The sequence below is a fragment of the Furipterus horrens genome, unplaced genomic scaffold (genome assembly GCF_987537825.1).
Source record: "Furipterus horrens unplaced genomic scaffold, mFurHor1.1.pri manual_scaffold_6, whole genome shotgun sequence".
In the NCBI taxonomy this organism is placed as follows: domain Eukaryota; kingdom Metazoa; phylum Chordata; class Mammalia; order Chiroptera; family Furipteridae; genus Furipterus; species Furipterus horrens.
This window is the reverse complement of record NW_028327176.1, coordinates 4,366,808-4,383,798: the sequence shown is the minus strand read 5'-3', so window position 1 is coordinate 4,383,798 and position 16,991 is coordinate 4,366,808. Positions and strand designations below refer to the sequence as shown.

General features: G+C 40.1%; 1 protein-coding gene across 1 annotated transcript in view; it reads left to right on the top strand.

Annotated features, from left to right (window-relative positions):
• ROCK2 (Rho associated coiled-coil containing protein kinase 2) overlaps positions 1-16,415 on the top strand; it is a 109,741-nt gene extending 93,326 nt beyond the window's left edge. Inside the window, exons 25-35 of the mRNA XM_090280914.1 lie at positions 45-139; positions 875-1,054; positions 1,231-1,399; positions 1,732-1,914; positions 3,545-3,615; positions 4,573-4,661; positions 4,920-4,998; positions 6,248-6,509; positions 6,598-6,811; positions 14,456-14,559; positions 15,804-16,415. Of these exons, the coding sequence (XP_090137040.1) occupies positions 45-139; positions 875-1,054; positions 1,231-1,399; positions 1,732-1,914; positions 3,545-3,615; positions 4,573-4,661; positions 4,920-4,998; positions 6,248-6,509; positions 6,598-6,811; positions 14,456-14,546 (1,433 nt within the window). The 3' untranslated portion in view covers positions 14,547-14,559; positions 15,804-16,415. The remainder of the gene's footprint in view (positions 1-44; positions 140-874; positions 1,055-1,230; positions 1,400-1,731; positions 1,915-3,544; positions 3,616-4,572; positions 4,662-4,919; positions 4,999-6,247; positions 6,510-6,597; positions 6,812-14,455; positions 14,560-15,803) is intronic.
• The last annotated feature ends 576 nt before the right edge of the window (positions 16,416-16,991 follow it).

Below are 16,991 nucleotides of genomic sequence, written 5' to 3'. Positions count from 1 at the left end.
TGGCTTAGTTATGGATATAATGTTGACATTTGTCCACCTTTCAGAACTGTCACGGTTGAAAGATGAAGAGATAAGTACAGCAGCTATTAAAGCACAGTTTGAGAAGCAGCTGTTAACAGAGAGAACACTCAAAACGCAGGTGTGTATAATAAACTAAATAGGGTTTTGCGTGCGTTTGAGTTCATGTCCTCTACAGATTCCTTCTCGCATTACAGATTGGCCATAGCGGTCACTGAATGTAACACTACGTACGAACAGTCTCAATTGTCTGATCTTTGCCGGCGCAGTAGAAGCTAGGTTTGATTAACGTTCAGTTCAGTGTTTATTAAAGTGTTTTGTTAATTTTTTCATATCGAGTCACATTCCCACCTAATTTATTATTGTAATCAGGTAAGTTCTTTTGCTCTTTAAGAAACTATAGAGAATGACCATTTGCCGACGGCCTGAAAAGGCCGCTGTGATTATTGACCACCTTCCGCCAGCTGCCGCGGTTGTGTGTATAGCACCAGGAACTGTGGGGCCCCGGTGCTCTGCTCGGCGGTGGGACCTGTATTTTATTAATGTGGTGCCTCTGCAAGGAAAACTCTCTTGTAACTGAAAACTTAGAGTGAGAGAAAGGACACGAGATCAAACCCATAAACATTTATGTCAGTTCTTTGAAAACATGAGTGAAAACCTGATCGAGTATAGATTGGGGAAAGATAATGAGTGATGAAAGGAGGTGTGTTACTTAATACATGAGGTGCTCCTTTGTGGCCCTGTGTATAGGGAAGAACATGATGAGTGGTTACATAATGTGCTATTGGTGAGTTACCAAGAAGCCATCAGCATGATGTCTTTTATTTATTTATATCCTTATTTTTATGTTTTTAAGGCTGTGAATAAGTTGGCTGAGATCATGAATCGAAAAGAACCTATCAAGCGTGGCAGCGACACAGACGTACGGAGGAAAGAGAAGGAGAACAGAAAGCTGCATATGGAGCTCAAATCTGAGCGTGAGAAACTAACCCAGCAGATGATCAAGTATCAGAAAGAACTGAATGAAATGCAGGCAGTAAGGAGCGTACTTTCTGAACTCTAGATTGAAGATGCTTTCTTAAGAAGTAGACTTTTATGTCTGTGTATATTGTATTGGTGATAGAATATTTATGTTAATAATTATTGAACTAAGAATAAGCAAAGTTATGAGCTAGATGGCATCCCATTAATGTGACATTTAATTTCTCATAGCAAATAGCTGAAGAGAGCCAGATTCGAATCGAGCTGCAGATGACACTGGACAGTAAGGACAGCGACATTGAGCAGCTGCGCTCCCAGCTGCAGGCCCTGCACATGGGGATGGACAGCTCCAGCACCGGCAGCGGGCCCGGGGACGCGGAGCCCGACGATGGGTTTCCAGGTACGCGTTTGTTTCAGCGCTCACGTTCATTTCCACTGAATGTAAACGTGTCGGTTGTTCTAAAGCTCTGGGACTGTCCTTGTTATTGAGGAAAATGGTTCTCGTTTCTTTAAGGGAAACCTGCTCCTGGGAGTGGGGATTCATACAACAGTTTAAACTTATTTTACTTGGCGATTTTAGACAAAATTTTTCATTAAAAAATGCAAAAGAAAATTCCTATTTAGTTACTTAAATTAGCTCATTCTGTATTTCAGGTAGCTCTCTTTTTAAGCTTTCCTTTTATTTCCTTCCAACTCCTCCCTGCATTCTCACCTTTCTGTGTCGGGGTGCAGTTCATATCACTCAGTCACACACTGTGGAAGCCTTGTCCTTCACCTACCAGCGCTCCTCCACCTCTCTCAGTGTGGCCACTAAGCCTGCCAGCTCCCACACGCTTCTTGACTCTGACTCTGACTCTGACTCAGAAGAAGATTCTTTGCCTTACTTACCTATTTCATCGGAACCTAATGACACAGGTGATACCCTGGAAACCTTTCACCTTGGGGTTTTCCGCACTGCCCTTAATTTCAGTCCTTGTGAAAAACTTTTGTAACGTTAACTAATGCTCACTAACTCTCACAAGTCGCTCTCGTCTCAGCCACTAAAAAGAGACAGCCGCATGAGCAGTTTGTTTGCAGGGTATTTGCACATGGCCTTGCTGTGACTGCACAGCTGATTTACTTTGTCCGCTTACAAGAAAGGAGGCAGCGCTTTGTCTCGTCTAAGATCATGTGGTTTCACAGCTTGTTTTATCCATTCTCAACCGAGAAGGAATTCTTTCTGAAATTTCATATCAAGCGTGACTGTACCAAAAAAGCAGAGAGGCTGTCTGAGAGGCTGTGCTTGGCTCCTCACTGAGTGCCTACCTGGGCGGCGTTTTGGCGGACCTTAGGAGACAGAACGAGACAATTTGACCTGATCCTTGTCCTTATATTTTAAATGAAGAAACTGGATAGAAAATATATAACATTATGTTTAACGCAAAATTAGTATAAGTACAAAAAACATGTAACGTACATGCCACAGGAAATTAGTGTATGAGCAGTTGAATGTAAGGTAAAATTTAGTCTCTTATTAATTGAATTCAAAGTAAGATAACAATAGTTACTGACACTGTCACCACATTTCCCAGGGGCATATCAGTACGTAATATAAACCACAGGTGATTGATTGTACTGAAGCTGTTTTAGAGCTTCGCAGTAAAATTATTGCGGTCTTGGCACATTGTTAGAGGTCGTCTGATGTAGTCCCTTACGCTGCTGTAGGGCCGTGTCGCGGCGTTGAGCACGTGGGCTGTTTTTAATGACAGGTTTCTTTTGAGACAGTTCGGGAGGTAAGAGCGCGCATAGGCCCTGGCGTCACGGCCTTGTCCCTGTGCCACCGTTCTGTGGGGCGGTGAGGGTTAAAGGAAGTGTGTGCAGAGCAACTAGTGCGGTTCAGACATGTAGTGGGTGGTGACGTGAGTTACGTTTATTGTTAGAATGATGTCGAAAAATTTATTTTGCTTAATTATTTTATTAAAAGATGTTAAATGCCAGTAGAACAAATTCTAAGTATTCAGTTTTCTTTACTAGAATTGTATTGATTTTGATGTTTTGGAATTTAGAAATCTTTTGGTTATAATACTACTCATTAATCAAACTTAATCTGTAATGTACACAATTTTATTTCATTTTATTATAGCCATTCTAAAAGTTCATTTTCCTTGAACATGTAATTACTTAAAATGTTTTCTCTTTGAAGAAAATGTGCACTCTGTCTATAGTTAGGCCTCCTTCTAAAAGAAAAACAAATATTCTAATACAGGTGTATCAGCGAGAATAGAAAGCTGCCTCTTTATTTTGCAACTTTTCTGCTGAACTTTGCAAATGCATGAATTTAATCAACAGAGCATTTGACTTTATAAACTATAGACTACGTATTTCCAATGTGATATAACTTGGATTTTGTTTTGCCTTGCGTAACTTGCTTATAGTGATCCCGCATTATTATTATATCCTAAGTAATGTGCCGTGATGGATTCTGAAGGGCATTAACATTTTATTAGATTCCTCATTTTTTAGGAGAGTTCTTATATTTACCCTCATATCTTGTGTTTGTTTATAGAATCACGACTAGAAGGATGGCTCTCATTGCCCGTGAGAAACAACACGAAGAAGTTCGGATGGGTCCGAAAGGTACCTGGCGCTTCAGCACGTGCTGCTCCTGCTTCGCCGGGGCTGGCGTGGCCGCAGCCGTTTCCCTTCGGCGGCTGTAAGATGCGCAGAGCCGACCCGGCGAGGGCGCTGAGGCTCATAAGCCCTCTTTGTCCTTTCCGACTTGGAGGGACATGATTTTATATGTCTTTGCGAAAGGCAACTTTGTCATTAATGTATTGTTAGTAATAGAAGAGGTTTTGGTGTCAGGAAAGTAAAACCCGTGCTTTTGCAGTTTCAGTGGGAAAACAACCCTGGATATAACAGGAAGGCCGGGTCTTTCTTTCCCTCCGTTACTGTGGCTGTTGACGTTACCACGTTCCTTTCTGATGTGTCTCAGTTCGTTCAGGCTGCTCTGTCAAGCACCACAGGCTGGGCAGCTTACGGAAGAGAGCAGCTTAGTTCTCGTGGTCCTGGAGGCTGGCAGGCCAGGATGCTGGCGTGGTTGGGTTCTGGTAAAGCCCCCTTCCGGGCTGCAGGCTTCCCGCTGTGTCTCCCGCTGCAAAAGGGGCGTGGGGTGTCCCTGGAACCCCTTTTCTGAGACCACTAATCCCATTTCTGAGGGCTTCGCTCTCAGGGCCTCCTCAGCTTCCAGAGGCCCGTCCCCCTGCCACTGCCCCATTAGGTGTTAGGGTTTGGCGCACGAGTTGGAGGGGACACAGGCGTTCAAACCGGGGCAGCAGGCGGCCTGTGCTGTCGGAGCTTGCAGCTCATCAGCCTAAAAAATACTCAGATTCAGTTTTAATTTGCTTATTTAAACTGCATGCAAACAAAGTTTGTTATTTTAAGGAAGACTTCTAAGGGTATGTTAAGAACTTCTTAGTTATTTAACTTAGGTATTTTATGTGATTTTGATTGCTAATAGAAAATTTATTTTCAAAGAAAATAGATACCTATCAACTTTAATCATTGTTTAATCTCTTCCCTTCTTTTTCACAGTACGTGATTGTAAGCAGTAAGAAGATTCTTTTCTATGACAGCGAGCAAGATAAAGAACAGTCTAACCCTTACATGGTTTTAGATATAGAGTAAGTGTTTTTTATTAGAATGTTTAGGAGCTTCATTTTTTTTAAAGTATAAGAGGGAAATATGGCATTTTTTGTCAAGTTAGTGCAATGTATTAGTCGTGTGGTATAAGTACTACTCACACAGGGCACCTCCTGCCGTACTGTTGTCACGCTGCCATGCGTCTGAGTAGTGGGTTTTAACTTCTCACTAGTATGGGATGACTAATGTGATTTGATCTTTTGGTAATATTTCATTCCTTTATTAAAAATCTTTTATAGCAAGTTGTTTCATGTCCGACCTGTTACTCAGACAGATGTATATAGAGCAGATGCTAAAGAAATTCCAAGGATATTTCAGGTAAACATAGTTTTATTTTTATTTTTTGGTGGTTGGTTGTTGGTATTTTTGTTTTTTCATTCTTAGAGATTTTAAGTTATGTGACATCAAATTCTCCTTTTATTCTTGGGCCATCTTGAGATTACCTTTCAATTTTAGTCCCATTTAAAGGTGGTACATTCTTTGGTGACTTTTCATGCCTGGATATGTCTTCATTCCTCCATTTTACATTTTAAAGTCTAGTGTATTTATATCATGTTTCTGGCCTTCGCCAACTTTTGTTAAAGGTTGCTTATGATTATTTTTAAGCATTGAACGTTCTCCTGGTTTTGGTTTTATGCTCCGCTCTCTAGAAAGTGAAAAGTTTCTTGTAAAGTTACAGTTTTGCACCCAGTAGCTCTTTTCTTCTGATTTAAAGTGAAGCCAAAGTCTTTTTTTTTTTTTTTTTTTTTAACTACTTTCATTTTAAAATTAATCAAACCTCCCTGACCGATGTGGCTCAGTGGATTGAGTGCCAGTCTGCAAACTGAAAGGTCACAGGTTCGATTCCCGGTCAGGGTGTATGTTTGCGTTGCTGGCCAAGTTCCCCGTTGGGGGAATGCAAGAGGCAGCCCGTCGATGTTTCTCTTCCTCCCTTCCCCCCTCTCTAAAAATAAGTAAATGAAATTAGTCAAACCAACAATTAGCCATTGCGGTCCTTCTACATAAAAGCCACTGTGCTTGGTGTGCTATGGCAGAATCGTTTTCTGGGGCTCCTCGTGCTAACTTGGGGCATATCGTACACCCTCGCCGCTCTCCTCTCCTCCTCAACTCTCCAGCCACGAGGCTTTTCAGTTAGAGCTGCGTTTGCAATTCTCAGCAGTCGTCTGGTTTCGAGAACCACAAAGCCTCAAGTCATACAATTGCCACATCTCTTCAGATGATTATTTTGAACACTTCCTTCCAGGAAAACTTTCTAACGCCCATCAAGTGAAAATTTACCTTTTGCTAGCCTAGTCTGATAAAACTGCTAAATATAGTAAGATATCATGGAGAAGAAAAGAGGGCACCATTTGAACAGGATTGATTCTTTTGAAATGAACCAAAGTGACTGTATAATGACTTTTCTCCTCCAAGCTTTTGATGAGAGAGAACTTAGTAACATTTGACTGTCAGGTCCGTTTCCTTCTTACTGAATAATTAGGTTAATTTTATTTATAATAGGAGAATGTTACTACATAAAAAATAACTCAGGTTAGAAGTCGCTCATTGTGCTTCCTGGTACTCACAGATCCTGTACGCCAATGAAGGGGAGAGTAAGAAGGAACCCGAGTTCCCAGTGGAGCCAGTGGGAGAAAAGTCAAATTACATTTGCCACAAGGGACATGAATTTATTCCTACTCTCTATCACTTCCCGACCAACTGTGAGGCCTGCATGAAGCCGCTGTGGCACATGTTCAAACCTCCGCCTGCCCTGGAGTGCCGCCGCTGCCACATTAAATGCCATAAAGACCACATGGACAGAAAGGAGGAGATCATAGCACCTTGCAAAGGTGAATAGTAAACTACTTGCTCCATCAGTATTATTTATGTTCATATCATTTTAAACACATTAAATTACTTGTTCATATATTTTTATAGTGTATTATGATATCTCAACGGCAAAGAATCTGTTGATATTAGCAAATTCTACAGAAGAACAACAGAAGTGGGTTAGTCGGCTGGTGAAAAAGATCCCTAAAAAGCCTCCAGCCCCAGACCCTTTCGCACGGTCGTCTCCTAGAACTTCAATGAAGATACAGCAGAACCAGTCCATCCGGCGGCCCAGTCGACAGCTTGCCCCAAATAAACCGAGGTAACAGCTAAAGACGTGATAAAGGTTAAAGTGTTTTTAGAAATATTTTGTTATTCATATTTAAACTACAGTTTTTTCTAGTTAGTTTTCCTTTCCCTAATATTTTAATGACCTATGGAACACCAGATGTTTAAGACTAAGTGTGCATATCTCATTCATTGATTCAGATAAATGTAATATAAATTTATTTACTAAATCACACATATATTAAACTTAACCACACATATATAAAGGGCTCATTTTTATCATGTTTTATGTATGTAATCATAACATTTTAGAATTGATTAAGCATGTTGACTAACTTAGTGATTTGGTAGGATGCACACAGACCTCTACGTGGCAGGTGCACTCACTGTTCAGTACTGCAGGCCCCTTAAACCTCTTTTATGGCGATGACTTGGGGGGTAGGACTGAAATCTTTACTCTTAATTTGAATTTCTAAGTTTAAAATAATAATTTGTCTTTGACTTAAAGAGCAATATCGGTCACCTTTTAAAATGCAGGTATTAACTCATGGGTAAAGTGGACATTCCTTGTCATTGAGGTGGAGTTGGGAATATGGAGCAAGTTCAGAGAGTATCATTAATGCACAAAAATGTTTTTGGGGAGCCATTTTATATGGCAGCATTATAGGAATTAGTTATTCATTCAGAATAAACCATTTCTGGTCTTACTAGCTACTACAGCATTTATAAATATTGCTGTTTGTTAAAATGAACATGAAGATTTGGTTAGCGAAAGTATGAAGTGTATACTTAGATCAGGTATCTAATTTCAGGTGTCCTTTTTGTTCCCTAACACAGGACCTTCAGTATATGAATAATGATGGGCATTGGCTGTATTATCAGAAAGCTTTTCATTCTAACCACAAACATCTTATATGAAACTTTTCTTGAAACTAATATCTCAAGGAAATAATTTAGAATGACAAAGGTAGAACTGATGTTTCAGCAGTGACAATGTTGAATTTTTGTGTGAGGTATGCTAAAAAATAATATAAAATTAGTGATTATATGATAGTAGTTAAGCTGAAGGAACCTCAAGAACTCAGAGACATTTGAGGTCATTTCGTGTGCCACGTGCCGACCATCTAAAATTATTAAATTTCTAGTACTAATATTGTAGAACTATTAAGGCATAAATGTTCTTTCAATACTTTACAATATATAGTGCTTTACAGCTTCTGCAGTGCTTCTATATATAATTTAACTATATATTCTCTTATTTGGTCTTTACAGTGCTCTTGTGGAATATATTTGGTATTATCTTTCCTTTTGACTCAGACCCTAGAAGGACAAATAATTTGTTTAGTTTCAGGACTGTTAAGAACTCTAGTCTTTTAGATATATTTTATTCCTTTTTTCTGTTTGACAAGTTAATGCTTTCACTACATATGATAACACATTGAATTAGTTTATGGAGCAGTTTTCAGACATAGCGAGGCATATGTTCAGTTACATGTCGGTTTCATGTTCCCTGACTTTCTTTCTTCTCCCCTCCTCCCACGATTCCACATGATGGTCTACGTGAAAGCACATTTACTTTTGATTTCTGCTACTTTTTGTTTTGTTTTAGTTCTGGCCCTGCCCTTTGAATCATTCTTCACTGATTTTTTTTAATACATTTTGTGTAGCAACAGTAAGTAATAGGGATTTCTTTCTCTCACAACTATGCATGTAGATAAAAGTAATAGCAGAACTGACTGCAAAATGTATAGGGTATTTTTGTGAAAATTTTAAATCTAATACACTTTGAAATTTTAAATGTAAAGATGGGCACATTTAAAATATAATTTTGTATTTATCATGCCTCTGTAACAGTATTTCCATTGTTCTTAACACCTCTGCCTCCATTGCTTTATTAACTCATAAAATTGTATCTATGTCTGTCTTATACGAATAACCATGCAGTTTGCACCCCTTTTGGGGTGTCACATTTTAAGAGTAGCACAAGTTGGAAGGGTGTACAGAAGAGAAAACTGAGGTAACAGTGAGTTGTTCAAAAGTCTGACACATGAAGCAAGGGGAGAAGCTAAGGGCAGTTAGTCTTCTGAAGAAATTATTTAAAAGGGTGGGAGATCATAGTAGCAATAAAGATTTAAAGCGTAAAGTCCTTCCACTTAGAAGATGTGTTAGAAAAGAACAAGCGGAGGGGCACACTTTTAACCCAGTGGGGCAAGCTGTTGGGCAGTCGGAAGTCCCGACACGGGGGGAGGGCGGACTTGCCCTGGGAGAGTGAGCACCCCATCCCCGCAGCTGTTTTAGAGGCTGCTCAGCAGCGGTGGGAGCGCAGCCTCCTCAGGCCGTGGGTGTGCGCGCCTTGTGACATCCTGCAGCACGGCTGGGGGCGGGGCTGGCGAGGTGGTCTTTAATGTTCTGCTCCTTTATAACATGAACCTGCAGAAAGGGGGGCGAGGCTGTTAGAAGATCATCCAGGAAAACTTAGGGCCAGAACTGCTGGTGTATAGCAGTAGCAGTTTAATATCTAGCTCTTTGTGTGTGTGTGTTTAGTGCTGCTCTTAGGATAGTCAGGCGCACTTCCGTTTCATTCATATGGTGTCTTTTCAAAAACGTATTTGGCTTTGTTAGATATTAAATCTATATATATGGTATGATATAAACACTGTAACAGAATACCCGTAAACACACGTCATCTTTTTTTTTTAACTCTCCCAGCGTCTGCCTCACTAACCGCCGCATCATTACATTTTTCCCTGTGGCTTCGTGTGCCATTCCTGGCTCTGACACTCCTGGTCACTCTTTGCACCACTTCTCTTTTCCTGTGCTGGGCTGTTTTAGAGAAGTTGTTAACTAAGTGCTAGCTGTCACTAGTATTAACATTTTTGAGGGCACATTATATATGACAGGCACTCTTCTTTAACTGTCCTAACTTATCCACAAAACCGTCCTGTGACTCAGCTGTGAGTTTCTCCATTTAACCGATGATGAGATGGAGACACAGACACCCTGTGTGCCCAGGGTCACACAGCGGACAAGTGCAGAGCCCCGAGGTCAGGTCCCAGTCTGGTTCCACATCCTGCGTTCTCACCTGTGATGCTCCACGCCCTCACAGTCACGTGAGAAGACACGAACTGACAGTTTATAAAATGTGTAGAAGTGCTATTCCAGAGAAATGTTTTCTTGGTAATTTTGAATTAAAATTAAAATACTGTGTTGGGAAATTAGGAAATTTGTGACTAAAGTGCTGACTTTTGATGAAGACAGTTTAGGAAGATCCTGGTTTGTTCCAGTGCCCGGCACAAAACGCTGGTCTCCACTGAGGGCCGTTTCTCTTAATTATTTTTTTTTCTTTTTATTATTTTAATATGCTTTATTGATTATGCTGTTACAATTGTCCCAATTTCTTTTCCCTTTGTCCCCTCCACCCAGTGACCCCCATCCCTCCAGTTGTCCCCCCCCCCCTTAGTCCATGCCCATGGTTGTGCGTATAGTTCTTCTCAACGTCTTCCTGTCTACTCCACTCCCTCCTACTATGCTTCTTTATTCTTGCACCATCTCCCTCCCTTTTCCCCTTCCCCCCCTCCCTGCTGACCTCCCCCCATAATGTTCCCCGTATCTATAATTCTTTTCCCACTCTCGTTGCCTACTTAATCTGCCTTTGTTTCGGTTCCCTAGCTTTTGTTACTGGTTCTTGTGTTGCAGTTTTCATTTTAATGTTCATAGTTTTGATCCTCTTTCTCCTAAACAAGTCCCTTTAACATCTCATATAACAGTGGTTTGGATCTGATGAACTCCTTCAGTTTTACTTTGTCCTGGAAGCACTTTCTCTGCCCTTCTATTCTGAATGACAGCTTCGCTGGATAGAGTAATCGTGGTTGTAGGTTTTTGCTTTTCATTACTTTGAATATTTCTTGCCAGTCCCTTCTTGCCTGCAGAGTTTCTTTTGAGAAATCAGCTAACAGTCTTATTGGGACCCCTTTGTATGTAATTCTCTTCTTCTCTCTTGCTGCTTTTAAGATTCTCTCTTTTTCCTTAATTTTTGACATTTGATTATAATGTGCCTTGGTGTGGTTCTCGCTGGGTCCAGTTGTTTTGGAACACTCTGTGCTTCCTGGACCTGTAAGTGTATTTCCTTCCCCAAGTTAGGGAAGTTCTGCTTCATTCTTTTTTCACATAATTTTTCAATTTCTAGTTCTTCTTCTTCACCTTCAGGCAACCCTAGGATTCGGATGTTGGCCCGCTTATAGCTGTCTGATAAGTTTCTGAGCCTTTCCTCATTCTCCTCACTTCTCGTTTCCTCTTTCTGCACTGGTTGACTGTTCCCTCCTTATGTTCCGATTTGTTGATTTTTGATCCCTGGTTTTCTTTCCCTCACCACTAGTTTCATATGTGTTTTTGTTCCTTTCAGCAGGACTAGCCTTCATTCCTTCCCCTTCTTGTTTAAGATCTGCTGTCAGGTCTGTAAACATTCGTATAACCAAAGCTCTGATCTGTGCCTCAGAAAGATTTTCCATCTGCTTCTTCGTTAGATTAGATATTTGGTGCCTGGTCAGCTGCATCACAGGGATCTCTATCATGATCTGTGCCATCCTGACCGTTTTGTGTTTACCTTTGCTTCCTGGGCAGGGCTGTCACACCTCCTGCGCTATAGGGGGCGGAAGCCCATGCACTCGTCACAACCGGGTGACCCGTCTCACCACACTGTGGCGTTTTCTGAGGGGCCAGGGGTCCAAGATGGATTCCTGCCGTTCACTCTCTGCTGAGAGACGGGGAGCCTCCTCCTCCGTCCCCACCCCTTCCGGGCCTCACAGTCCGAGGCAACGGAGGTCTGCCTTCCCCGGCTTTGGAATCGCAAGCTGATGGGTCTGGTCTGCAGCTGGGGGTGCTCCCCAGGCGCTTCTCGTCTCCTCTTAAATACAGGGGTCTGTGCTCACCGCCGTCCTGCTGCCATCACTGCCACTGCCGCCGACAGCACAGCTTGACCTCTCCTCCCCGGCTTTGCCCCTCCTACCCATCCGGACGAGCACCACTTCTTTATAACTTCATACGCTGGACTTCCATTTACTGTCTGGAACTTCTGGTTATTTCTCGTTTTGCGGTAGTTGTATTCCTTCTTAGTTGTGGAGGGAGACAGAGCGTGTCAGTCTAGGCCTCCGTCTTGGCCAGAAGTCTCTTTTAATTATTTTTCTTTTAAAGATCTTTTATTTTAAATGCAATATTTGAGACATATGGAAAAATATAAAGCAAACATGCGAAAGTCTCGTTTTCCAGTTTTAAGAAGTAAGGCTTTGCCAACACAGTCTAAACTGGACTGGAGGGAGCTATTATGTCATTATTATCTTATCTTTTTCCATTTCTAAATATCAGAAAATCAACAGAATAATTATTTGAGAAAAACTAATAAGGTTATATAGGACTTGAAGTATCAAAAAATTCATAAATGAAATAGAAGAAAATCTTTTATTAGAGAAAAACTTCCTAAGAATAAAAACAAAGGAAGAAAATAAAGTCAAAGGTTGACTAACCAAAAATTAAAGCCTTGTAAATTTTAAAAACACCATGTATTTGCAATATACCATCTTTATATATAGAGTTTTCAAAGAAGTCATTAAGAAAAAGGAGATTGCCTCTTCCAAATATAAAAATTAGTGAGAAATATGCAGGTACTGCCATAAATATGAAGTGATCACCCTGATTATAAAGCAAAGAAATTAAAATTAAATTAACACTATAATATTAAAATCTTTTTTACCTGCCAAACTGGTACAGGTTAAGAACCTTAATATTGGCAAGATGTAAAGAAATGGATACTCTCATGTTCTGCTAGTAGAACTCAAAATTAAATGTACCCTTTCTGAAGCAGTGTTTGGCAATAAGTTTCACAGACCTGAAGTGATTGATTAATTAAATGGAGGAGATAGACAGCTGAACAGATAATCACAGTATTGTTTAAAATGTTGTTTACAATAGATTCATGAATGTTATGCAGGACCAAAGGAAAAGTATGGAGTATTGTGCCTGAAGACATCAAGAAAGATGTCAAAAAAATGGAGTGTCAGTAATTTTCCAGGAAAAGATAACTCCAGGCCAGATGTGATGTGCAGAGGGTCTAGCTGTCAGCATGACTTACGTGTTTGCAGGGTTACATTGGAGCGGTAGAGGATGGCCCTGGAGGGAGAGCACTGAGCCAGATTGAAAGGGACCGTGGACACCATGCCATAGGAGTTCTTATTTGGTTCTTCAAGCTGCAGTCCTCCCCACGAGATCGGTGTGTTTGTCCTCAGTGAGATCCTGCTCTGAAGAACTGACTGTGGAAGAATCAGCTTAAAGAAAGATTTCTCAAGTTGCAATAACAAGAAATAGACGACTGGAGGGGGTAAAGAAGAGGCTCTAAAGGGAGTCTTGTCATGCGCTGCTCTAAGAACCTAGTGATTAGACTTTTAAAATTTGAAAGGTATGCGCTCAAAGGTTTTGGAAGGAATTTAAGTGCAGACCTTTCACCAAGGGTGCTGAAAGTGGGCCTTGGGGCCCCCGGAGGGCCCACTGACCAGTCTCCTGAGCAGGAGAGGTGAAACCACTGCTAAAAGTTGCTTTATATGTAGCCTGTAAAAATGAGTATGTACTAGGTCGTGATACATGTTAAGTGAATAAATAATTATATCTGAGTTCGTATATTTTCTCAAATATTCTGCATTGAGCACGTTTGTTTACTTTTAAATTTGGATAATCATTTAGCAACCTAGCCTGTCGGTGATTCTCAGAGTCAACCAGCCGCATCAGAATTTATTTCAAGGTTTTTATTTAAAATGCAGATCTTTGCCCTCCTTTTCTTCAGTCCGATTATATCAGAATCTCTTGGGATGTGTCCTGGGAATATACATCATAAATGGCATTAGGAAAAGCACACACACTAAAATTTCAGAACTAGTGGCAGTGATCACAGATGAGACTTCAGGGACCCCGTGAATTCCTTGGCATAAGGGGTTCATGAGCATCACAGTATAAACCATGAAAAAGTTATTTCTGTTTTTTTAATAAAAGTGATTGCGGTATTAGATTATTGGGTTGGGTTGGAAAGAAGAGTCCACTGTACATACACTGCTGCTCTTAAGCCCGTGTCATTAGCCAAGAAGTTGCGAATGCTGCCTGTACAGCTGCGGTTTTCCCCCGTCCGTGCTTTTTCATGGACTGTGTAGCTGTTGGTGATCGCTGAGCGAGGAGGGTCCTGCTGGAGCGGAGGAAGCTGTGTTCTTACCGCGTCCCTTCTGTACCTGAGCATATGGCGCTAATCTAGAGAAACGCGAGCTGACAGTCTGGGCGCCTTTGCGAAGGGAGCGTTGACAGATGTTGAGCTCATAGGTCTCGAGTCAGAGTGGGCGTTCAGGGTGGTTAGAGCTTCCTCTGGGACTGGTGGGGAGGAGGCTGTGTCTGACCCCCGGGTGTTCTCTCTGCCTTCAGTTCTCTGTTTTCTGGGAAGCGTGCCTGGCCAACAGGATTGTATGCATTTATATATAAAGAGAAAGAAGATTTTTTCGTGTGTTTCCTTCTTAATTTAATCATGTTGTTATCAGTGGAGGAAAAATTAACATGCTTACAGCACAAAGTGTGATTTTGAGATTGTAGCATATTAAACTGCCATTTCTCAAGAGTGTTAGAGTATAAATTTGCAAACCTCCTATTACAGATTGCTTGATTTGGCATTTAAAGACTGGGATTGGTCATTTGATGATGTTGATGGTGGTGATGATGATGATGACGATGTTTTTGATTTCTGAAGAAATAAATGGGGTAAATCAAGAAGTAAAAAATGAGTTATTTTAGTATTTCTGAGTAGCGCATGTGGTTTGCACTTGGGTTTCGCTATTTTTGCCTAGTTTTGAAATTTTACTAAGTTGTTTTTAATAGTATATATTTGAAAAGTGGTTTTCAGAAAAGTTTAACTGAAATTTTTATGTTAAGTGTAAAAGTGAAATGCTATGTTCATTGGCTATATATTTTTCAATACAGTTGGAATGACATACTTTTTTATCTTAAGAATGAGACATGTAGAAATAACAAAAGGAACTAATTATGGTATTTTCTGTTCATTCCAAAGAAGCCATATTCAGAGACGTAAAATTTCCAGTGTGTTCAAGTCCTACAGCTGTATTAGCTTGTGAACATAGCAGGGGCTTCCCTCCTCCCCCCACCCTTCTCTCCGTCCCTTCCTGCCTCCCTCCCCTTTGCTTCTTTCTAACTTGCAAGTATTGAAAACCATCACAACTTTGTGACGTGTAATAAGTGCTGTGGAGTAGTTGTTTCTGATCTGGTTTTCTTTGTGATGCTGTGAAATGTTTGCTTTTTGGAAATCTAATGTTTCTCTTGCTGAAGAATGCCAGTGCTATGCTGTGAAAGTTCCTGTGCTTTTAGAAAATGTACAATAATGTGGTTAATAGTGGCTGAAGTAGATTGAATGTAAATTGGACCTTATGAGTTAAACCTTTTGCATGGAATGGATTTAAAGGAGGACCAATCTTAACCTAAGTAAGCACATTGCAAAACATTCTTGAATCGTGTAATATTGGGGATCTGTTTATAACCAGGCTATACAGAGTATTTTTACTTATATTTACTTTAACAACATGTCTGTTCCCATTTCATAGATTTTAAGGGTCTAGTAGAACCTGGTCTATAAGCCTGTTGTTCTGTTAGCTACATGAGGCAGCTGGCAGTTAAACTCTAAGTCAAACTTAGGTTTACATGAGCTACTCAGTGACACAGTGTTTGACCCTGACAGTCCGTTACCTGTGTTAAAACTGTGTGCTGTGTTTGTAGCCAATATGGGAAAATATGAGAAAGAATATAATTGCATGTACCTAAAAAACAAAAAGTAACACAGTGGATATGTTTTATGCATGATTTAGGTGTTAGAAGTACAGTAGTTGGAAGACTGTATAGTTTAATGATATACATGGAATGCCTCTTCAGAGAATTTAACAATCTCTCAAATTATTTCACTGTCCCAGCTAACTTTATTTTTCCTTTCTTTCCAGCTAACTGCCTTCTGTGAATGCAGTCATTAATCAAGGTGATCATATTCTTCCAGTTAAAACAAGACTGAAATATGATGGCCCAAAATTTATTAAAAAGCTGTATTTTCCTGAGAGACTGATAAACACACACACACACACACATATATACATTTACATACATATATACATATATATTCCCTTTATTCCTGCCATGTAAATTGTAAATCTTGGAGAGATTTTTTGGGCCTGCTTCGGAGCAACAGGCTGAACCAACCGTGATTGGTTAATAGAAAAAGAACACTATATGCAACTCTTCCAAACTTGTGCATTAAGCTCTCTTGGCAGACCTTCCTTCACACTACATTGCACCAAAGGATTGAGAAGAGTTGAAGAGCTGGAGAAATCATTTTTTCAGCTTCAACAAAGAGATCTCACCAGCATATTTACCAGAAGAATCTGGGAATGGATTTCACTACAGCGATACAGACCACATCTGTAAGAAGTGACCATTATACTGTGTGTGTGTGTGTGTGTGTGTGTGTGTGTGTGTGTGTGTACACACATGTATATACACACAGAGAGAGTACTGTAATACTGCAAGAGGGTTTTTTAAACTTCCCACTTTATTTTTTTATGCACATTAATCAGATATCATTACTCCAGTTGCAACTATGCACCTGTATAAAGCCATAACGTTGGGTTTTACATCACTCACCTGTGTGTACCTGTTGGAGCCGCATGTTCATGTTACTGTATCAAAAACTTTGAACTTAATTATATCAGTTTCCTAATGCTTCGTGGTAGGCAACTTTACCCACTTTGAATGCCTTAATTTAATTTCTTTAAAAGTCTTAGCCCTGTTCTGTATTAAAAAAAGAAATAAAAGTTTACCAGCTCTTAGAATGCAAATTTGCTTTGCAGAAGAAAATAGTGCACTATTTTTTACACATAATAGTTATCAATGTCAACCTATTTTGATTGTATAACAGAATTTTTAAAGTATTGGTGATAGAAACAATAATGGATAGTATTAGAACTAATATATCTTTTATGTATATCTATTGTTCATTCAGCCCTTTTTACAGAGCTCAGTATTAGTGTGTGACTATGAGATGCTTGGAATTTGCTGACTACCGTAGATATATTTTTAGTTCTGGTAATGACATTTGTGAGTATTTTTACATTTCACACTCAATATTCAAAATTTAT